Raw genomic sequence first — 23,950 nt, forward strand, 5'->3', positions numbered from 1 at the left:
GTTGAGGAGATGATGAGGGTTGAGGAGATGATGAGGGATGAGGAGTTGATGAGGGTTGAGGAGATGATGAGGGTTGAGGAGATGATGAGGGTTGAGGCGATGATGAGGGTTGAGGAGTGGATGAGGGTTGAGGAGATGATGAGGGTTGAGGAGTTGATGAGGGTTGAGGAGATGATGAGGGTTCAGGAGTGGATGAGGGTTGAGGAGATGATGAAGGTTGAGGAGACGATGAGGGTTGAGGAGTTGATGAGGGTTGAGGAGATGATGAGGGATGAGGAGTTGATGATGGTTGAGGCGATGATGAGGGTTGAGGAGATGATGAGGGTTGAGGAGATGATGAGGGTTGAGGAGATGATGAGGGTTGAGGCGATGATGAGGGTTGAGGAGTGGATGAGGGTTGAGGAGTGGATGAGGGTTGAGGAGATGATGAGGGTTGAGGAGATGATGAGGGTTGAGGAGTGATGAGGGTTGAGGAGTTGAGGGTGATGATGAGGAGTTGATGAGGGTGAGGATGAGGGTTGAGGAGTGATGATTGAGGAGATGATGAGGGTTGAGGAGTTGATGAGGGTTGAGATGATGAGGGTTGAGGAGATGATGAGGGTTGAGGAGATGATGAGGGTTGAGATTGAGTTGATGAGGGTTGAGGAGATGATGAGGGTTGAGGAGATGATGAGGGTTGAGGAGATGATGAGGGTTGAGGATGAGGGTTGAGGAGAGGGTTGAGGAGATTGAGGATGATGAGGTTGAGGAGTTGATGAGGGTTGAGGAGGGTTGAGGAGATGATGAGGTTGAGGAGTTGAGGGTTGAGGAGATGATGAGGGTGAGGGTGAGGAGATGATGAGGGTTGAGGAGTTGATGAGGGTTGAGGAGATTGATGAGGGTTGAGGAGATGATGAGGGTTGAGGAGATGATGAGGGTTGAGGATGAGGGTTGAGGAGTGATGATGAGGAGTTGAGGAGATGATGAGGGTTGAGGAGTGATGAGGAGGGTTGAGGAGGGACGATGAGGGTTGAGGAGATGATGAGGGTTGAGGAGTTGATGAGGGATGATGAGGGTTGAGGAGTGATGAGGGTTGAGGAGATGATGAGGGTTGAGTGATGAGGAGTGATGAGGGTTGAGGAGTTGATGAGGGTTGAGGAGATGATGAGGGTTGAGGAGATGATGACGGAGGAGATGATGAGGGTTGAGGAGTTGATGAGGGTTGAGGAGATGATGAGGGTTGAGGAGATGATGAGGGTTGAGATGATGAGGGTGATGAGAGGTTGAGGAGAGGGTTGAGATGATGAGGTTGAGGAGATTGAGGAGATGATGAGGGTTGAGGAGATGATGAGGGTTGAGGAGTTGAGGAGTTGAGGGTTGAGGAGTGATGAGGGTTGAGGAGATGATGAGGGTTGAGGAGATGATGAGGGTTGAGGAGTTGATGAGGGTTGAGGAGATGATGAGGGTTGAGGAGATGATGAGGGTTGAGGAGATGATGAGGGTTCGGAGATGATGAGGGTTGAGGAGTTGATGATTGAGGAGATGATGAGGGTTGAGGAGATGATGAGGGTTGAGGAGATGATGAGGGTTGAGGAGTTGATGAGGGTTGAGGAGATGATGAGGGTTGAGGAGATGATGAGGGTTGAGGAGATGATGAGGGTTGAGGACGATGATGAGGGTTGAGGAGATGATGAGGGTTGAGGCGATGATGAGGGTTGAGGAGATGATGAGGGTTGAGGAGATGATGAGGGTTGAGAGGGTTGAGTGATGAGGGTTGAGGAGTGATGAGGGTTGAGGATGATGAGGGTTGAGGAGTTGATGAGGGTTGAGGAGTGATGAGGGTTGACGATGATGAGGGTTGAGGAGTTGATGAGGGTTGAGGAGATGATGAGGGTTGAGGAGTTGATGAGGGTTGAGGAGATGATGAGGGTTGAGGAGTTGATGAGGGTTGATGAGAGATGATGAGGGTTGAGGAGATGATGAGGGTTGAGGAGGAGTGATGAGGGTTGAGGAGATGATGAGGGTTGAGGAGTTGATGAGGGTTGAGGAGATGATGAGGGTTGAGGAGATGATGAGGGTTGAGGAGATGATGAGGGTTGAGTTGATGAGGGTTGAGGAGATGATGAGGGTTGAGGAGATGATGAGGCGATGATGAGGGTTGAGGAGTGATGAGGGTTGAGGAGATGAGGATGATGAGGGTTGAGGAGTGATGAGGGTTGAGGAGTTGATGAGAGGGTGATGAGGGTTGAGGAGTGATGAGGGTTGAGGAGTTGAGGAGATGATGAGGAGATGATGAGGGTTGAGGAGATGATGAGGGTTGAGGCGATGATGAGGTTGAGGCGATGATGAGGGTTGAGGAGATGATGAGGGTTGAGGAGATGATGAGGGTTGAGGAGTTGAGGAGAGGATGAGGGTTGAGGAGATGATGAGGGTTGAGGAGTGATGAGGGTTGAGGATTGAGGGTGACGATGATGAGGGTTGAGGCGATGATGAGGGTTGAGGAGTGATGAGGGTTGAGGAGATTGAGGAGATGATGAGGGTTGAGGAGTTGATGAGGGTTGAGGAGATGATGAGGGTTGAGGAGATGATGAGGGTTCGATGATGAGGGTTGAGGAGATTGATGAGGGTTGAGGAGATGATGAGGGTTGAGGAGATGATGAGGGTTCAGGAGATGATGAGGGTTGAGGCGATGATGAGGGTTGAGGCGATGATGAGGGTTGATGAGGGTTGAGGCAGAGATGATGAGGGTTGACAGGAGATGATGAGGGTTGAGGAGTGATGAGGGTTGAGGAGATGATGAGGGTTGAGGAGTTGATGAGGGTTGAGGAGATGATGAGGGTTGAGGAGATGATGAGGGTTGAGGAGATGATGAGGGTTGAGGAGATTGATGAGGGTTGAGGAGATGATGAGGGTTGAGAGAGATTGATGAGGGTTGAGGAGTTGATGAGGGTTGATGATGAGGGTTGAGGCAGGAGATGATGAGGGTTGAGGAGATGATTGAGGAGATGATGAGGGTTGAGTTGATGAGGGTTGAGGAGTGATGAGGGTTGAGGAGATGATGAGGGTTGAGTTGATGAGGGTTGAGGAGATGATGAGGGTTGAGGAGATGATGAGGGTTGAGGAGATGATGAGGGTTGAGGAGTTGATGAGGGTTGAGGAGATGATGAGGGTTGAGGAGATGATGAGGGTTGAGGAGATGATGAGGGTTGAGGAGATGATGAGGGTTGAGGAGATGATGAGGGTTGAGGAGATTGAGGAGATGATGAGGGTTGAGGAGATGATGAGGGTTGAGGAGATGATGAGGGTGAGGAGATGATGAGGGTTGAGGAGATGATGAGGGTTGAGGAGATGATGAGGGTTGAGGAGATGATGAGGGTTGAGGAGATGATGAGGGTGGAGATGATGAGGGTTGAGGAGATGATGAGGGTTGAGGAGATGATGAGGGTTGAGGAGATGATGAGGGTTGAGGAGACGATGAGAGGTTGAGGAGATGATGAGGGTTGAGGAGTTGATGAGGGTTGAGGAGATGATGAGGGTTGAGGAGATGATGAGGGTTGAGGAGATGATGAGGGTTGAGGAGATGATGAGGGTTGAGGAGATGATGAGGGTTGAGGAGATGATGAGGGTTGAGGAGATGATGAGGGTTGAGGCGATGATGAGGGTTCCGGAGTTGATGAGGGTTGAGGAGACGATGAGGGTTCAGGAGATGAGGAGGGTTGAGGAGTTGATGAGGGTTGAGGAGACGATGAGGGTTGAGGAGATGATGAGGGTTGAGGAGTTGATGAGGGTTGAGGAGTTGATGAGGGTTGAGGAGATGATGAGGGTTGAGGAGATGATGAGGGTTGAGGAGTTGATGAGGGTTGAGGAGATGATGAGGGTTGAGGAGATGATGAGGGTTGAGGAGATGATGAGGGTTGAGGAGTTGATGAGGGTTGAGGAGATGATGAGGGTTGAGGAGATGATGAGGGTTGAGGAGATGATGAGGGTTGAGGAGTTGATGAGGTTTCAGGAGATGATGAGGGTTGAGGAGATGATGAGGGTTGAGGAGAGGATGAGGGTTGAGGAGTTGATGAGGGTTGAGGAGTTGATGAGGGTTGAGGAGATGATGAGGGTTGAGGCGATGATGAGGGTTGAGGAGATGATGAGGGTTGAGGAGACGATGAGGGTTGAGGCGATGATGAGGGTTCCGGAGTTGATGAGGGTTGAGGAGACGATGAGGGTTCAGGAGATGATGAGGGTTGAGGAGATGATGATGGTTGAGGAGATGATGAAGGTTGAGGAGATGATGGGGGTTCAGGAGATGATGAGGGTTGAGGAGATAATGAGGGTTGAGGAGTAGATGAGGGTTGTGGAGATGATGAGGGTTGAGGAGATGATGAGGGATGAGGAGATGATGAGGGTTCAGGAGATGATGAGGGTTGAGGCGATGATGAGGGTTGAGGAGACGATGAGGGTTGAGGAGATGATGAGGGTTGAGGAGATGATGAGGGTTGAGGAGATGATGAGGGTTCAGGAGATGATGAGGGTTGAGGAGATGATGAGGGTTGAGGGTTGAGGAGTTGATGAGGGTTCAGGAGATGATGAGGGTTGAGGAGTGATGAGGGTTGAGGAGATGATGAGGGTTGAGGAGATGATGAGGGTTGAGGAGATGATGAGGGTTGAGGAGGATGAGGGTTGAGGAGATGATGAGGGTTGAGGAGATGATGAGGGTTGAGGAGTTGATGAGGGTTGAGGAGATGATGAGGGTTGATGAGGGTTGAGGAGTGATGAGGGTTGAGGAGATGATGAGGGTTGAGGAGGATTGATGAGGGTTGAGGAGATGATGAGGGTTTGATGAGGGTTGAGGAGTTGATGAGGGTTGAGGAGATGATGAGGGTTGAGGAGATGATGATGAGGAGATGATGAGGGTTGAGGAGATGATGAGGGTTGAGGAGTTGATGAGGGTTGAGGAGATGATGAGGGTTCAGGAGGTGATGAGGGTTGAGGAGTTGATGAGGAGATGATGAGGGTTGAGGAGATGATGAGGGTTGAGGATGATGAGGGTTGAGGAGTTGATGAGAGGAGATGATGAAGGGTTCGATGAGGGTTGGAGATGATGAGGAGTGATGAGGAGTGATGATGATGAGGGTTGAGGAGATGATGAGGGTTGAGGAGTTGATGAGGGTTCAGGAGATGATGAGGGTTGAGGAGATGATGAGGGTTGAGGAGATGATGAGGAGGAGTTGATGAGGGTTGAGGATCGATGAGGGTTCAGGAGGATGAGGGTTGAGGAGACGATGAGGGTTGAGGAGTGAGGGTTGAGGAGTGAGGGTCAGGAGACGATGAGGGTTGAGGAGGTGATGAGGCAGGAGATGATGAGGGTTGAGGCAGGAGATGATGAGGGTTGAGGAGACGAGAGAGATGATGAGGGTTGAGGAGATGATGAGGGTTGAGGAGATGATGAGGGTGATGAGGGTTCAGAGATGAGAGGGTTGAGGAGATGATGAGGGTTGAGGAGATGATGAGGATGAGGGTTGAGGAGTTGATGAGGGTTCAGGAGATGATGAGGGTTGAGGAGATGATGAGGGTTGAGGAGATGATGATTGAGGAGTTGATGAGAGGAGATGATGAGGGTTGAGGAGATGATGAGGGTTGAGGACGATGAGGGTTCAGGAGACGATGAGGGTTCGATGAGGGTTGAGGAGATGATGAGGGTTGAGGAGATGATGAGGGTTCGAGGGGTTGAGGAGACGATGAGGGTGAGGAGTGAGGGTTGAGGAGATGAGGAGTGAGGGTTGAGGAGGTGATGAGGGTTCAGGAGATGATGATGAGGAGATGATGAGGGTTGAGGAGATGATGAGGGTTGAGGAGTTGATGAGGAGGGTGATGAGGGTTGAGGAGATGATGAGGGTTGAGGAGATGATGAGGGTTCAGGAGATGATGAGGGTTCAGGAGATGATGAGGGTTGAGGCGATGATGAGGGTTCAGGAGTTGATGAGGGTTGAGGAGATGATGAGGGTTGAGGAGATGATGAGGGTTGAGGAGATGAGGGTTGAGGAGACGATGATTCAGGAGGATGAGGGTTGAGGAGACGATGAGGGTTGAGGAGATGATGAGGGTTGAGGAGATGATGAGGGTTGAGGAGTTGATGAGGGTTGAGGAGACGATGAGGGTTCAGGAGACGATGAGGGTTCAGGAGATGATGAGGGTTGAGGAGATGATGAGGGTTGAGGAGATGATGAGGTTTGAGGAGATGATGAGGGTTGAGGAGTAGATGAAGGTTGAGGCGTTGATGAGGGTTGAGGAGATGATGAGGGTTGAGGAGTTGATGAGGGTTGAGGAGATGATGAGGGTTGAGGAGATGATGAGGGTTGAGGAGATGATGAGGGTTCAGGAGATGATGAGGGTTCAGGAGATGATGAGGGTTGAGGCGATGATGAGGGTTCAGGAGTTGATGAGGGTTCAGGAGATGATGAGGGTTCAGGAGATGATGAGGGTTGAGGAGATGATGAGGGTTGAGGAGATGAGGAGGGTTGAGGAGACGATGAGGGTTGAGGAGACGATGAGGGTTGAGGAGGTGATGAGGGTTCAGGAGACGATGAGGGTTGAGGAGGTGATGAGGGTTCAGGAGATGATGAGGGTTCAGGAGATGATGAGGGTTGAGGCGATGATGAGGGTTGAGGAGATGATGAGGGTTCAGGAGATGATGAGGGTTCAGGAGATGATGAGGGTTGAGGAGATGATGAGGGTTGAGGAGATGAGGAGGGTTGAGGAGACGATGAGGGTTGAGGAGACGATGAGGGTTGAGGAGGTGATGAGGGTTCAGGAGACGATGAGGGTTGAGGAGGTGATGAGGGTTCAGGAGATGATGAGGGTTGAGGAGATGATGAGGGTTGAGGAGATGATGATTGAGGAGTTCAGGAGATGATGAGGGTTGAGGAGATGATGAGGGTTGAGGAGATGATGAGGGTTGAGGAGAGTATGAGGGTTGAGGAGATGATGAGGGTTGAGGCGATGATGAGGGTTGAGGAGTTGATGAGGGTTGAGGAGATGATGAGGGTTGAGGAGTTGATGAGGGTTGAGGAGATGATGAGGAGGAGTTGATGAGGGTTGAGGAGATGATGAGGGTTGAGGCAGGAGATGATGAGGGTTCAGGAGATGATGAGGGTTGAGGAGATGATGAGGGTTGAGGATGAGGGTTGAGGAGATGAGAGGTTGAGGAGATGATGATGAGGGACGATGAGGGTTCAGGAGATGATGAGGGTTGAGGAGACGATGAGGGTTGAGGAGATGATGAGGGTTGAGGAGTTGAGGGTTGAGGAGATGATGAGGGTTCAGGAGATGATGAGGGTTGAGGAGATGATGAGGGTTGAGGGTTGAGGAGTTGATGAAGGAGATGATGAGGGTTGAGGAGATGATTGAGGAGATTGAGGAGTTGATGAGGGTTCAGGAGATGAGGGTGAGGGATGAGGGTTGAGGAGTTGATGAGGGTTGAGGAGATGATGAGGGTTGAGGAGATGATGAGGGTTGAGGAGATGATGCGGGTTGAGGAGACGATGAGGGTTCAGGAGGTGATGAGGGTTGAGGAGTTGATGAGGGTTGAGGAGATGATGAGGGTTGAGGAGATGATGAGGGTTGAGGAGATGATGCGGGTTGAGGAGACGATGAGGGTTCAGAGGTGATGAGGGTTGAGGAGTTGATGAGGGTTGAGGAGATGATGAGTGTTGAGGAGTTGATGAGGGTTGAGGAGATGATGAGGGTTCAGGAGATGATGAGGGTTGAGGAGATGATGAGGGTTGAGGCGATGATGAGGGTTCAGAGATGATGAGGGTGAGGGTGAGGAGATGATGAGGGTTGAGGAGTTGATGAGGGTTCAGGAGATGATGAGGGTTGAGGAGATGATGAGGGTTGAGGAGACAGTGATGAGGGTTGAGGATGAGGGTTGATTGAGATTGATGAGGGTTGAGGAGTTGATGAGGGTTGAGGAGACGATGAGGGTTGAGGAGTTGATGAGGGTTGAGGATGAGGGTTGAGGAGGTGATGAGGGTTCAGGAGATGATGAGGGTTGAGGAGATGATGAGGGTTGAGGAGACGATGAGGGTTGAGGCGTTGATGAGGGTTGAGGAGTTGATGAGGGTTGAGGAGATGATGAGGGTTGAGGAGATGATGAGGGTTGAGGAGATGATGAGGGTTCGATGAGGGTTGAGATGATGAGGGTGATGAGGGTTGAGGATGATGAGGGTTGAGGAGATGATGAGGAGGAGATGATGAGGGTTGATGATGAGGTTCAGGAGATGATGAGGGTTGAGGAGTGATGAGGGTTGAGGAGATGATGAGGGTTCATGATGAGGGATGATGAGGGTTGAGGCGATGATGAGGGTTGAGGAGATGATGAGGGTTGAGGAGATGATGAGGAGAGGAGATGATGAGGGTTGAGGAGATGATGAGGTTTGAGGCGTTGATGAGGGTTGAGGAGTTGATGAGGGTTGAGGAGATGATGAGGGTTGAGGAGATTGATGAGGGTTGAGGAGATGATGAGGGATGATGAGGGTTGAGTTGATGAGGGTTGAGGAGTTGATGAGGGTTGAGGAGATGATGAGGGTTGAGGAGATGATGAGGGTTGAGGAGTTGATGAGGGTTGAGGCGATGATGAGGGTTGAGGAGTTGATGAGGGTTGAGGAGACGATGAGGGTTGAGGAGATGATGAGGGTTGAGGAGACGATGAGGGTTTTGGAGATGAAGAGGGTTGAGGAGATGATGAGTTTTGATGAATGGATGAGTTTTCAGGAGTTGATGAGGGGGTCTCATTTGTGGATGATTGTTGTTCTCCTGGTTGTGCATATTGGGTGTGTTGGTCTCTCACGTTGCTGGTGTCAGGACTCCGTTTTTCTCTGTAGCTCCTTTCTGCAATGGAGTTGATAATTGTTAATATATTCTTAGATACATTATTTCACTGTTTTGTTACTATTTAATTCTATTGGATTCCTTTGTTGAGCAGTTTGTCTGTTTTTACCTCTACACTATGTTGAAATATCACAATTCTTAGGGTTTTTTTTTTCTTAAGCTGCCTGTTTTTTTTTTTTCCATGTGTTTTGTTTGTCTGCTGTTTGTATTTGCATTATTCCTCGTTTGTCACAATGCAGTATCTTTTTCCTGCACCTAGGTCATAAGGTGTTTCATTCACCTCCGTGTAGCACTGCTCACCAGTTGTTAATTGTTTTCCTTAGCAGTGACTGTTAACTCTGAGCCATTCTTCTGTAGCAAGGCATCCTGTGTTTTTCCCTATTACTTCATTCCGTTAATGAACTGAAAGATGGTAACTTCAGTTTTCTCCAGAAATGTTATTGTAATTGTTTCTCCATTTCGTTATCTTTCTTTCAGGGTGTGTGTGTGTGTACACGACCTTCATATTGTGGTTAGAGGACCTCCTGGAAGCGGTGTCCCTGTCCCTGTCTTGCACTCTTGGTCTGGTGGATTAAACGTTGGTTTTTTTCCTGGCTGCAAACTGTCTATGTTCTGCCTTCTTAGCCTATCGAGTCCCATGTGATTCCTGCCACCCTCCCTGGCTGTTTCTTTCTGTTTCCTCACTTTTCCTTTGTCCTCTGTTTCCAGAACCACACTCTGCAAACTCTGGTCTCTTTTGTTCCCCTCTGGATTCCTCCTGGTTTTGGGGAATGGACTCCTGGCCTGTGTCTCTGCAGCGGCCTTGCTCCATCTGTTTTCCTGGTTTGTTTTTTGTCATGTTAACACATGCTAGGATTATTTTGGAGGAAAATCTTCCATACTGTGTGCCTCTATCACATGGTGTGTAGTAAGCAAGTGTAGGGCCTTTCTTCCCTTTTCACCCTTTCTTGTTTCTTTCTTTCCTTTCCTTTTTTTAATTTGAGGCAGTAACTCTGTTGGGACTGCAATCCACCTACTCTTGTTCCCCTGCAATTGGTTTGTGAGGTTGTTTTCCTTGTTTAATGATCGGTGTCTGAGGATCCAGCCCACCGTGGGTGGTTCCACCCTCGGGAGAGGGATCCTGGGTAGCATAAGAATCTGGTGGAGCAGCTGTCCTCCAGAGCCCCTGCTTCACTTCCTGCCTCCAGGGTCCTGCCTTGCAATTCTTGCTGCGCCTTCCCCAACTGACTGTGTTAGAATGAGGATCCCCACTCCCTGTGCTTGAATGCCTCTTCTCAGTGGTGGTCACAGTCAGTGGCACTGTTTGGGAAGGATTCAGAGGCGTGGCCTTGTTGGAGGAGGTATGTCGATGGGGTGGGCTTTGAGGTTTCAAGAGACACACATCATTCCCAGAGTGAGTCTCTGCCTTGTGGTTAATGACTGAAGATGTGAACTGTCGACTATCGCTCCAGTGCCTGCCTGCCATGCTCCCCATGACGACAGGCATGGAGTCCAACCCTCTGACACCACAGCCACATATTAAATGTGACTGGAAGTGTAAGCCAAATAAATCGTTTCCTCCCCAAGTTGCTGTTGGTTGTGGTATTTATCATAGCAATAGAAAGCAAACTAAAATACCCTTGTGCTCGCTGTCCATCATCTGGCACTGAGGCTTCTGGCTGTCTGCTTGGGAGCTGCATCCTCCTCCATCCCACACAGCTCTGCCTCCGAAGATCTCTGAAAGAGAGACAGTGTTGTTGGTCTCCCTGGGTCACCAACCTCCTTTCTTTTCTGGGTCCTTCCCATTTTCACTACCTCTGAGCTCTTACTTCCTGCTCCAAAAAAAAAAAAAAAAAAAAAAAAAAAATTAACCTCTGGGACCAGTGAGTCAGGACTTTCCTTGTCCACCAAAGAAGCTTACCTAGAACAAAGTCTTAACTTGTGAGTCACCAAAAATTGACCTTTGCGTGTTTCTAAACAAGCAATGACCAAAAATTTATTCAAAATCAAAGCATAACAACCCTGAAATGTTTGTGGCAACTGACTCCTCTGTTGCATCTGGAGACTGCACTGAAGCCTTGGATGTGAACACAGATCTCTTCGTGCTCTGTGTGCTGTTGTCTGTAACAACAAATGCTGCCTGCAACACCTCAGCCCTGATCTCACCACTGTTCTGTCTTATACATTGCAGCGTTTTTACTATATATTCGAAGTTTTTGCTCTTGGAACTTGGACAGATGTCTCAGGTGGTAAAAGTGGCTGCTGTACATCATGAGGACCTGAGTTCAGTTCCCAGGAACAACATGAAAAACTGGGCACAGTGGGGTGTGCCTGTCACATGGCCCTGGTCCCTGGGGCTTCCCAGCCAGCCAGTCCAACGAAATTGTCAAACTCCAGGTTCAACAAGAGACTCTGTCTCACTGAGAGCATGGGAAGGATGGGGGGGAACAGGAGAGAGGGGAATGGAGGAGAACATGAGGGAATGGGAAGGTTGAGCTGGGAGAAGGACAGAGAGAGAGAGCAAGGAAAGAAATACCTTGATAGAGGGAGCATTATGGAATTAGTGAGAAGCCCGGCACTAGGGAGATTCCCAGGAATACACAAGGATGACCCCAGATAAAACTCTAAGCAATAGTGGAGAGGGTGCCTGAATTGTCACCCACTCTGTATTCAGATTGAAGACTACGGTAATTGTCGGCATAGTAACTGATGGAAGCAGATGCAGAGATCCACAACTAAGCACTGGGCTGAACTCCCAGAGTCCAGTCAATGAGAAGGAGGAGGATAACATGAGGAAAGGGATCTGGGCCATGAAGGGGAAACCCACAGCTGACTGGAGCTGGTGGGAGCTCACTGACTCTGGACCCCGAGCTGGGGAATCTTCGTAGGACCAAACTAGGCCCCCTGAATGCAGGTGACAGTGGGTGGCTTGGGCAGCTTGTGGGGCCACTGGCAGTGGGAACAGGGTCTACGCCTAGTGCATGGCTTTTTGGAGCCCATTCCCTATGGAGAGGAAGATACCTTGTTCCACCTCAACTTGGTGATGGGACAGACTTCGTTGACTCCCTGTGGGAGGCCTTACCCTGGGAAGAGGGGAGGGAGGGGGAACTGGGATTGGTATGAAAAATAAAATTTAAAAAAAGAGACTCTGTCTCAAAACTCAGATGGAAGCCAGGCATGGTGGTTCATACCTTTAATTGCGGCAGAGGCAGGGATTAAACAAAGGTGGATCTCTGAGTTCAAGGCCCAGTATAGGGAGGCCTTGTCTCAGAAAGAAAGGAAGAGAGAGAGAGAGAGAGAGAGAGAGAGAGAGAGAGAGAGAGAGAGAAGATGGAAAACAACTGAGGAAGACACCTACATGTGCGCATACGTGGGTACACACAGACATACCCACAAACACACACAGAAAAAATGTTTTGCATTCTTGTGGAACATAGTGGTTTAGCTATGGAAAGCAAAGATTTAACATTTCCCTACTAAACTACTATCAAGTAGATATATTTTTAAATTGTATCATGTTAGACAAACAAGCACACCGATCTCATTGGCCTTAGAGGAAGATTCCGAGTTCCCCTTGTTCCGGCATCCTTCATGACTCTAAAGCCAGAGCTACCACTGCCTGCTCGGGGTGGAATTGGTCCCTCTCCTTAGATTGCATTTGCATAAACTTTAATTTGTTGTTGCTGCTCTTTACATTTTGTAGACAGACCAGGGTATGCAGGCATATAAAATATATCTACAAATCAAATATTAACTCATAGTAAATCATAAAGAAATTTACTTTAAAACAATTATCTGTATATATACACAGCTTTGCAGTTTATTGAAAGTGAAAGCAAATTCTAAGGGAACCTGCTGAGTTCTGGTGTGTGGAGATGCCAGTGTGCGAAGCTGTGAGGATGACATTCAGATTGTATTGGAGACTCCAAGATGTTACAGGTGTCAGAGCTGTGGGGAGTCTGCCAAGAACTGCAGACCGGACATGGAACCAGTCAAAGGGCACAGCAATCAGAAAATACCCCCAAATGCACACAGCAATGCAAAAGATACAATGATTTTTTTTTGTGTGGGGACCCCCTGGGAGTCTGCTTTCCTTCTCTTATCTAGGGTTGATCCGGCTGCCTTAGGCTAGGTGCTATTTCCTCATTTTCCCTCCTGCCCACAAGGCCTGTTTACAAATATGCAGATTATCTACATCTTGCCAGGGGCTTAAGAGCTTGGATTTTGATCTGAGTTACTTCCTAGGGTGCTGCTGATGGTACATAAGTCAACTCCCCTCTAAATAAAATTGGTATTCTTTCAAGAGTGACCGGTTGTTTTATCTTTATTAATCCGCAGATCCCTCGATCTAACCCGTAAGAAGCAGTAGCTCTGAACGCTACATTTTGTGTGTGTGTGTGTGTGTGTGTGTGTGTGTGTGTGTGTGTATGTGTGTGAGTGTATGTGTATGAGTGTGTGTGTGTAAGTGTGTGTGTGTGTAGGTGCATATATGTGTGTATAAGTGTATATGTGTATGCACGCGTGTGTATATGTGTGTGAGTGTGTGTATGTATGTGTAGGGGTGTATGTATATGTGTGTGAGTGTGAGTGTGCATGTGAGTGTGTGTGTGTGTGTGTGTGTGTGTGCATATGTGTGCAGTGTGCATGCATGTGGAGGTCAGAGGTTAACTTGCAGTGTCATTTCTCAGGAGCCACTCACCTTATTTGTTGAGACAGGGTCTCCTGAACCTTGCTGTTTGGCTAGACTGGTTGACTAGGAAGCCCTGGAACTCTGCCTGTCTCTGCAGCCTCAGGGCTGGGATTACAGATGCTCACAACCACACACAGCTTTTCCACGGGTGCTGGGATTGAATTCAGGTTCTCATGCTCATGCAGCAAGCACTTTACATGGCTATGCTGGCTCCCCCACCCCTGAACGTGATGCTTCAATACACTGGATACCAGGCAGAAAAGGACAATGGTGAAGAGAACCTACAATCACCTCAGCTTGTTGGCCTGAAAGGATTTCCTGGGAGAGGTGAACACAGGTGGAAGTTTCCCTGAGCTGGGGAGATGCTGCGATGAGAGTCTCGAGAGACGGAGTTCATGAACGAGAGAACGTGCTGGCTTAGTTTTATGTCAACTTGTCACAAGCTAGAGTCACTGGGGAAGAGGAAGTCTCAGTTGAGAAAATGCCTCCATAACAGTGGTTCTCAACCTAAAAGCCTTTCCCCTAAAATGAGATTGATGACTTCTCTTTATGCCATCCTAGAGCCCGCATCCAGTGGCTGATGGAGGCAGAGACAGACATCCACAGATATACACTGAGCTGAAATCGGAAATTTAGTTGAAGAGAGGGAGGAATGAAGAGCGAAGGGGTCTGTACCAGGTTGGAGAAACCCACAGGAACAGTTGGCCTGAACAAGGGAGAGCACATCAACCCCAGATGCTGTCGGGGAGGCCAGTACAAGACTGATCCAGACCCCTGAACATGGATGTCAATAAGGAGGCCTCTGCACTCCAGGGAGCCTCTGGTGGTGGATTAGTATTTTTCCCTGGTATAAGAAGGGACTTTGAGAGCCCATCCCACGTGAAAAGATATACTCTGGCCCTGGACACATGGGGAAGGACCCAGGCCTGGCCCAGGATGATGTGGTGAACTTTGTGGAGCCCCCATCAAGGGCCCTACCCTGCCTGGGAGCGGAGGGTGGGGGAGGAGGGGTGGGGGCGAGGGGAGGGAGAGGAAGAAGGGATTGACATGTGAAACAAGCTTGTTCCTAATTTGAACTAATTAAAAAAAGAGAACCACTGTAGTTCATGAACTCCAGCCCTTTAACACAGTTCCCATGTGTGGTGACCCCTCCCCCAGCATAAAACTTTGGTTACTATTTCACAACTGTAATTTTGCTACTGTTATGAATCATAATGTACATATCTGTGTTTTCTAAGGGTCTTTCAACCCCCAAAGGGGTCATGAGCCACAGGTTGAGAACTTCCTCTGTATAAGCTCAGGCTGTGGGCAAGCCTGTAGGGTATTGTCTTAATTAGAGATTGATGTGGGAAGGCCTGGCCCATTATGGGTGATGCCATCCCTAGGCTGTTGTCCTGGGTCCTATAAGAAAGCAGGCTGAGTAAGTCACCGGAAACAAGCCAGTAAGCAGCTCCCCTCCATGGCCTCTGCATCAGCTCCAGGTTCCTCTGCCTTTTGAGTTCCTGTCCTGAATTCCTTCAATGATGGACTATGATGTGGAAATTTAAGTCAAATAAAACCTTTCCTCCCCAAGATGCTTTGGTCATGGTGTTTCGTCACAGCAAGAGAAACTATAACTAGGGCAGAGATACAGAGACTGCAGAGATGAGCACTGGCTTCTCCTTGGGGCTGATTAAGTTCAGTGCTAGTTAGCGTGCAACTCGGAAAAAAGTGCTCGAGGCTGGAGAGACTGTGGAGGAAAAGATGAGAAGAAACAGGAGCTTGAGCTCGGTGTCACATAGGGAACAGTGCTGCTCCTGGGAGTCAGGCTGGAGCAGCCTGCAGCTCACAGGGCACTGAAGAAAGGACCCATGATGACTCTGCTTCACTAAGAGGGAATGACAGCAGGGCGTGGTGACTTGGAACTACAATCCTCAATACACAAGAGGCTGAGGCAGGAGGATCACAAATTTGAGGCTAGCTTGGACAACTGAATGATATCCTATCTGAAAATAAAGGTTAGAAGGGTTTGGGGAAGGAGAATGGGGATGGGGGGACATAGCTCATGGTAGAGCCCCTGCCTAGAATCCCCCAGTGAGGGGCTGGGATGTGGCTCAGGGAGAGTTCTTGCTTAGTGTGTGCTAGGGTTCAATCTCCAGCACTGCACAAAATTATTAGTTATGATAATTCTTTTGGACAACTTTAAACAGCATAATGCATGAAATAATTTGAATTGAAGAAAAATAAGGGAACCAAAAAGTATGTCAAAAATAATGTCTCCCAACATAACAAACACAAAATAACCCTAAGGTCATTCTTTCAAGAAGTTCAACTCCCTCCCAACACAAAACACACAGAGGAAATGTCTTCCTATTCCATCCAAAATGCTCTTATTCCATCCAAAATGTTCCTGTTCTATAGCTATTAACGGGGAATTTTATCAGCAGCTGTCTTCAGTACATTTCACAGCTTAGACTTAATGAACAGATACCCTGAAAGACAAAGCTCACTCAAAAAGAAACAGATTAGGGGCCAGCAAGATGGCTCTGTACCTAAAAGTGATTGCCTCCAAGACTTAACAATCTGAGTTCAATCCCCTGCCATCTCAGCCCTTGGGAGGTGGAGACATGGGGATCTTAAGTTCAAGGTGAGCCTTGAGCACACGTGAGTTTGAGGGCAGGTGAGAATCCCCAGACTTGTCACCTGAGCACTGTGAACTTAGTGACGTCTCTCAGACAGGTCAGGGTGATGGAAAGCATCTCGAGGGAGGACAAGGTGGTCCAGGGCTCCCAGAACTGACCGTTTTTATAGCAGAGATGGACCAAAGGTGTTTCTAGAACCCCCCAGTGTGTCCGTGCCTGACACCTACAAGGAAGCTGTGTCAGCTACGGGAGTCCACGGGTTCACATCCAGTCACCCCTGCACCACCCCCGGTAGCCCTGACCCTGCTGACTCCTCAGGGGGGGAGTGCCAGCTGGTGGGGCAAAGGCACAGGGATGGTGGAGGAAGGGGATTGGGCCAGGCTGTGCACAGGTGTGGGAGGGGCGCACGGGAGGACCATGCCAGTCTCTACAGGCGACTTCTTAGAGATTTTCATGTTGGTTCTGCTATTTGGAGTGTGTGTGTGGTGTCCTGGCCTGATCAGGGAACCAGGTGTATAAGTAACAAGTGAGGACATAGATAGTGTGAGGGGCGACCAGGCAGAGGGGTCGACTAGAGGAGAGAGAAATGGCTTCAGGGTCAGGGAAGCACGGTTAGGAAACAGCCAGGAAGATGCTGAATAAAGAAGACTCCAGTTTTGCAGCATGGAACTGAGAGCTCTCTAAAGATGACAAGATGCCTGTGTTTGGTCTTTATCGCCGTTGGGTTGCTAGGAGTTTCCAAGCCCACGCTCCTCCACTCAGGCTACTGTGGCTTGGGGCTGAGACATGCCGGGCCACGACAGTGTGGGGTGTGCATGTGTGTGTGTTGTGTATATGTATGTTGTGTATATGTATGTGTATATGGCATGCCTGTGGAGTCCAGAGGACAAAGTTGACTGTCACTCCTCAGGTGCCATGCACTTTGGTTTTGTTGAGGCAGGGACTCCCATGGTCTAACTTGCCAAGCAGGCTACGCTGTCTACTCAGGAAGCCCTGGGGTCCTCCTGTCTCTGCCTTCCTGATTGTAAAGGGGCACTGCCAAGCCTAACTTTTTAAAACGTGTATTTACTTTTTCAAGATGTCATCTCTTTCTGTGTATGTGGCTATGACTGTGGCTCCAAGCCCATGGGTGTCTAGGTACCTGAGGAGGCCAGAAGGGGCAGTGGTCTCCTCACACTTCGAGTTACAGGTGGTTGTGACCCTCCCAATGTGGGTGCTCTCATCCACTGAGCTCTCCAGCCCCCTCCCCGACTTCTTCCGTGGGTCCTGAGAAGCAAACTTAGGTTTGCTGAGCTCGACTTTCCCTACTCAGCTATCTGTCTCCCTAGCTCTGTCTTACTGTGTTTCTTTTTTTGTGTTTTTATCCTAATAAAGTCACCTTATTATAGTGAAATCACAAATAAAAACATCACACAGCCACTTTAAGGAAGCTACTCAAACAGGGCCAAGGGCTATGTATGTGTGTGTTTGTATGTATGTGTGTGTATGTGTGTATGTATGTGTGTGTATGTATGTGTGTGTGTATGTATGTGTGTGTATGTGTGTGTGTTTATGTGTGTATGTATGTGTGTATGTATGTATGTGTGTATGTGTGTGTGTATGTATGTGTGTGTGTATGTATGTGTGTGTATGTATGTGTGTGTATGTGTGTGTGTGTATGTGTGTATGTATGTGTGTGCATGTATGTGTGTGTATGTATGTATGTATGTATGTATGTGTGTATGTATGTATGTGTGTATGTGTGTGTGTATGTATCTTAGGGAACATCTGTACTTGTCAGAGTGGCCATTCTGAAGCCTGGGAGCTTCTCTTGGGGTTTTATGCTTTCATTGTCAGTTATATTTTATTATACCTATCCAACACACACACACACACACACACACACACACACACACACACACACGCACACGCACACGCACACGCACACGCACACGCACACGCACACGCACACAACAGAGTTGGAACTGTAAAAAATAAACTTTACAGTACCATACCCACACTTACAGCTGCTGACGTATGTGCATATGTATGCTATGGATTATTATTCAACTGTAAAGAATAAGAAATTCGTAGAATTCATAAGAAACTGGATAGACTTGGATGGTATCATAAAGTGATCCAAACTCAGAAAGAAACACACTTTCTCTCCCTCTCCCTCCCTCTCTCTCTCTCTCTCTCTCTCTCTCTCTCTCTCTCTCTCTCTCTCTCTTCCTCCCGCCCTCCCCCTCATCTACAGGTCCTAGCCTATAAGGCACAGAGGCAACTATGCAGACAGGTGTGAGCACCGCTTTTATCTTGATTTGGGTGGACTGTCTGTTTTGTCTGTCGAGACTGTCTTACCAGGTAGCCCAGGCTGGCCTGCATTACACTATCCTCCTGCCTCAGACCTTACAATAGTCACAGGCCAGCTGTTCTGCTGTTACGGTTGTTTTGTTGGTTTATTTTTCACTGTTAATTTTGGCCAACTATTGAGAAATAGATTGCCCAGGTTGGGGCTGGAGGAGGCTTTACAAGGCAAGAGCTGCAGGAGTGGACCAAGCAGGCAAAGGGTACGGCTGGGACGAGGCCTGGACATGAGTGACAAGAAGGACTGGAGTCCCTTCTGCCTCTCTCCACCTCCAGCTCCCTCCCCCAAGTTCTTGCCCTCTCTCTCTCTCTCTCTCTCTCTCTCTCTCTCTCTCTCTCTCTCTCCCTTTTTTAAAGACAGGGTTTCTCTGTGTAGCTCTGGCTGTCCTGGAACTCATTCGTAAGACCAGACTGACCTCGAACTCATAGAGATCCACCTGCCTCTGCCTTCTGAGTGCTGGGATTAAAGGCGCACACCTCCACGCCCATCTTCCCCATGTTATTTCTGGATAACAGCAACTATTTTTCATTACTTATTTATTAATTTATTTATTTGGGGATGGTCTCGTGTGCCCCCCAAGGGTGGAAGTCAGAGGACAGCGTTCAGGAGTCTGTTCCCTCCTTCCATCACTCAGGTCACCAGGCTTGAGCAAGTGCCTTTCAGAGTTAAGCCATCTCGTTGGCTCAGCAATGACTGCTGTAAAGAAAGCCCTTGAGCTGGGGCTACAGCTCAGTGGTAAAATGCTTGTCTAGCTAGCATGAAGTCCTGAGTTGGGACCCCAGCACCATAGGAGAAAAAAAAAGGAAAGAAGGGAAGGAGGAAAGAAAGAAGGAAGAGGAAGAAGAAAGGGGAGAGAGGGGAGGAAACAGGGGAAGACTCAAGCCCAGCTCCCTCTTTCTTCTGTTATTTGCATTGAAGCCCTAACCTCAGGGGATCCCTGTCTGTTTTGTTTTGATTTGCTGTGGCAGCCTTATCTGACAACAGTCCTTGCAAGGCATCGTGACAAACTGAGGTCATTCGCATGACCCCTAATCCAATGTCACCAGTGTCCTTATATATGGGAAGATCTGGACCCAACACAGGTCTAAACATGGGGAGAATGTCACGGGGACTGAGAAAGCAGAGATTTGCCAGCAGCCATCGGGGCTCGGGGACAGACCCTTGCAGTGTGCCTTCTAAATGAGTGGGGTGGGCTGGTGAGATGACTCAGCGGGTAAAGACACTTGCGCCTAACACGATGGCCTGAGTCGCATCCCTGGATCCCACATGATGGAAGGACAGAACCGATTTCTCCAGGTTGTCCTCGAACCACCCTTCAACACACACAAAGCAAATTAAAACCACAGCAACAACAAAGATGGGCACCCTGCTCGACCCCCAGAAATGTGAGATGAAAATTCTCTGCCATTCTAAGCCTCCCAGGTTGTGGGTTGTTGCTATGGCAACCCAGGGGCGGGGCTGTCATGGAAACAAAGGATGGGCCAAGTGCCTGGGACTGGTGAAAGGTAGTGAGTGAGACTTATGGACAGGAGACTCTTGGCCTTAGTCACCGTCATCACAGGTGTGGGGACAGGAGGGTAATTGCTAAGGCTAAACAGTTATAGGCAAGTCCAGAGGACACTGTGTCTCTTTGATATATCACATACCTAGCTATAGGAGGAAGATAATAGGGCATCTTCCAGGCAGGGCTTAGCAGAGGTCACTGAATTATTTCTGAAGCTACACCCTATCCTGTCATAGCCAAGTCCAGTGGCCTTGAAGAGCTGTAGTGCCCTGGGTCCCTGGATAAGGAACACAGTAGAAATCAGATGCTAGTGGACTTTGATCAGGATCCTAGAGACCAGGCCTCAAGGAGGAGGGAGTGTATAAACTCAGCAGAGCAGAAAGAATCTGGAAACTTCCATTCTACAGAGGGGCAAACTGAGGCTAGAGAAGAATGGGTCACAGAACAGGGGGTAGACCAAGGTGGGGTCAGAAGGCAGTGGAGAGAAGATGCAGAGAGAGGGGAAAGACACACACACACACACACACACACACACACACACACACACACACACACTGGGGTGAAGGGTTGACAGGACAGGATACTGGGAAGCTCCTGCCCTACTGGGACCCTACAGGAGCTTAAATGCTACCCCCATAAGAACTACTGCCCCTCCATGCCAGTCCTCACTAGAGAAGAGTTGGTAGGAGGCATGGCCCACGGGGCAGTCCCTGGAAAAGTGAGTTCCAAGGCAGGACAAAGTCTAAAGCGGGTCTTTATGAAGATGGCATTTTATTCAAGGTTGAACAAGGGGACTCCACTCCTGACTGTCAGACTCTTTCTGTCCCCTCTGACCCTCCTAAGGTGTCATCTAGTTGGGGGGAGAAAGAGGTTTAGGGTCTGTGGCTTTTGTTTCTGCCTCAGCTTCCCTTCCTTCCCTGGGATCAGGCAAAGGGGCTGTCTGGGTGCGGTCCACTCTCATCTCCTGCTAAGGAGTTCTAAGCAACTGAATTGAATGGATCCTTAGAAATCCCAGCTGCAGGGCAGGGGCAGGCAGGGCTCCAGAGATGGCTCTGGAGTTAAGAGCATTTACTGTTCTGTGGGAGACTGGGGTTCAGATCCCAGTATCCCACACAAGGGCAGTTCACAAACACCTGTAACTGCAGCTCAAGGAATCCAACATCCCCTGTGGTGTCTGGGGGTACCCATGTACAGACATATACATACCTAAAATGAGTTTAAAAAGAAAAAGAGATCCCACATGCCAAGCAAACGCTCTACCACAGAGCTATTTCATAGCATCCTGACCCCTGACTGGGCCTTCTGAGCCACGCTCTGGGTAGCCCTGGCTGTAACGGAACTCACTTGCTAGACCTGCCTCTGCTTCCTGAGAGCTAGGATTAAAGGTGTTTGCTACCATGCCCAGCTTCCCAGCCCTTTTTTGCTTGTTTGTTTGTCTGTCTGCTTTGTTTTAGTTAAGGGTCTCTCTAAGTAACCCAAGCTGGCCTGGAACTCACAATGTAGATCAAGATGGCCTCAAACTCGTAGAGAACCACCTGTCTCTGCCTCCCAAGTCCTAAATTAGGCTCACGACACCCTATCCGGTTTCCAGTCCTGTTTTTTTTTATTTTGAGACAGGCTCTCACTAAGTTGTCAAGGCTGGCCTTGAACTCACTCTGTAGCAGTCTTGAACTTTCAATCCTTCCTGAGTGACAGGGATGGCAGGCTTTCCCCACCTGGGATGGACCAACCCTTGTCTTTTCTGAGGAGAAAACTGAGACCAGAGAGAAGATGAACACACTGTGAGAGAGTTAGAATCTGGGGTTCCTGACATTCCATCTTGCTGTGGTCCTGTGGCTTCCTCAGTTTGTAAGGCATGAGAGCTCTCTCTCTCTCTCTCTCTCTCTCTCTCTCTCTCTCTCTCTCTCCTCTCTCTCTCTCTCCTCTCTCTCTCTCTCTCTCTCTCTCTCTCTCTCTCTCTCACACACACACACACACACACACACACACACACACACACACACACACACACACGCCAGGACAGATGTTAGAGAAGGCAGAACAAGGAAGCAGGTGTTGTATGTTATGTGAAGACGACCCTGCCATGCTGAGCCTGCCATGAGGCTGAGGCAGGAAGATCAGAACTGGTCACATGGCGAGTGTTAGGTCAGCATGGCCTAATTCGTGACCAGACTCTGTCTTCACACCCTCTCCTCATACACAAAGACCTGGGGGCATTCGGCATTGAGATGGGAGATAAGAGAGCCAGTAGGGACACTCAGAAGATAAACACAGGCTCTATTTAACATGGCTGGGAGTCTACCCCACTTCAAAGGGATGATTCTGCTGAATCCAAGCAGTCAACTGACACCTGTTACTGCACTCCCGGGAGTGCTGGCAGCCCAGAGAGCAAGCTGATCTTTCTCCTTTGGGGAAAGGAAAGATGTTCAGGGAAGCCTAAAGCTGAGCGCCAAGAGGAAGCCATCGGAGCTCTGCCCTGAGCCTGGCAGCTCAGGGATGCAGGCTTGCGGGAAAGGGACATTGGCACTGGGGAGCCACTCACCCTGCTCAGCGGCAGTGGACTGGGGCAGGAAATGGAGGATGAGAGCCAGCAGGCAGAACGCCGCCGCGGTCTGCCTCATCCTCATCGTCCTCGACATCGGGAGCTGATCGTCCTGCCTGCTGTGCTCTTCTCAGAGGCTGGCAAAATGAATGTGAGCCACGGAACCCCAGAAATAAAAACTGCCAAGAGACCTTTGACCTCTGAGATACCGAGAGTGCCAGGGGGTCAATGTGAATAGGAGTCAATCCGGCAGCTTCCCGTATGACGAGGGGTGGGGGCCAGCCACTCTGGGCCAAAGAGCAAAGGGAGCGGTTCCCATTCTCGGCCTGACAAGCACATAGGTGTTCAGGTAGGTAATGAGATTTATCACCCCAGTAGAAGGGTGGTGCAGCAGCTAGCAAGAAGAAAGGAGTTGTGCTCCAGGCCCTCCCGCAGAGACGCACAGAGAGCCCAGATCTAAGCAAGAGAGGAATATCCTGGATATGGCTCCGGCCCCTGGAGAGAATATCTACAGAACACCCCTCCTGCGGTCTCTCTCTCTGCCCTATAGGTATCCCAGCAGGACATGGGGTTCAAGTTATGACACCCTGAGATGACCAGAAATACATACATACATACATATTTAACATCCCGGCCGCAGATTCCCCTCCTTCATCTCCTTCCAGTCCCCGAACCAGTCCCCCTCCCCCCATTAGGAAAGGACAGGTCTCCCCTGAGTACCAACACACAACACTGAACATATCAAGGTATGGTAAGACTAAGCACCTCACATGTATTAAGCCTGGGCAAGGTGACCCAGTATGAGGAGCAGGGTCCCCAAACCAGCAAAAGAGTCAGGGACAGCACCTGCTCCCACTGTTAGGAGTCTCACAAGAGGACCAAGCCACATAACTGTAGTGTATATGCATCGTGCTTAGGTCAGTCCTGTGCAGTCTCCCTGGTTGTTGGTTCAGTCTCTGTGAGCCCCGATGAGTCCAGTTACTTGATTCTGTGAGTTTTCTTGTGTCTGTGACCCCTCTGGCTCCTACAATCCTTTCTCCACCTCTTCTGCAAGATTCCCCAAATTCTGCCTAATGTTTGGCTCTGGGTCTGCATCTGTTTCCATCAGTTGTTGGATGACAGCTCTCTGATGACAACTGGGCTAGGCACCAATCTGGTCACAGGAGAGGGCCAGTTGAGGCTACATATCCACTATTGCTAGGAGTCTTAGCTGGGGTCATCCTTGTAGATTGCTGGGAGATTATATTCCCTTGTGCCAGGTTTTTATCTGACCCTGAAATGCCCCCATCCCTTCTACCAGTCTTTCAGTACAACCCCCTGTCCATCAGGAACTCTTAAGTGTGTGAGTTCAGAGGTAAGAAAGGCCCTCTTGCCATCCCCATGGCCACCTGGAGTGGCCTTGTCC

The 23,950-nt window shown here is 49.3% G+C and overlaps 1 protein-coding gene across 1 annotated transcript in view; it reads right to left on the reverse strand.

Annotated features, from left to right (window-relative positions):
- Muc17 (mucin 17, cell surface associated) overlaps positions 1-22,642 on the reverse strand; it is a 32,257-nt gene extending 9,615 nt beyond the window's left edge. The window contains exon 1 of the mRNA XM_035444189.1: positions 22,546-22,642. Within this exon, the coding sequence (XP_035300080.1) occupies positions 22,546-22,642 (97 nt within the window). The remainder of the gene's footprint in view (positions 1-22,545) is intronic.
- Positions 22,643-23,950: the final 1,308 nt, after the last annotated feature.

Source organism: Cricetulus griseus, chromosome 4 (assembly GCF_003668045.3).
Source record: "Cricetulus griseus strain 17A/GY chromosome 4, alternate assembly CriGri-PICRH-1.0, whole genome shotgun sequence".
Classification (NCBI taxonomy): domain Eukaryota; kingdom Metazoa; phylum Chordata; class Mammalia; order Rodentia; family Cricetidae; genus Cricetulus; species Cricetulus griseus.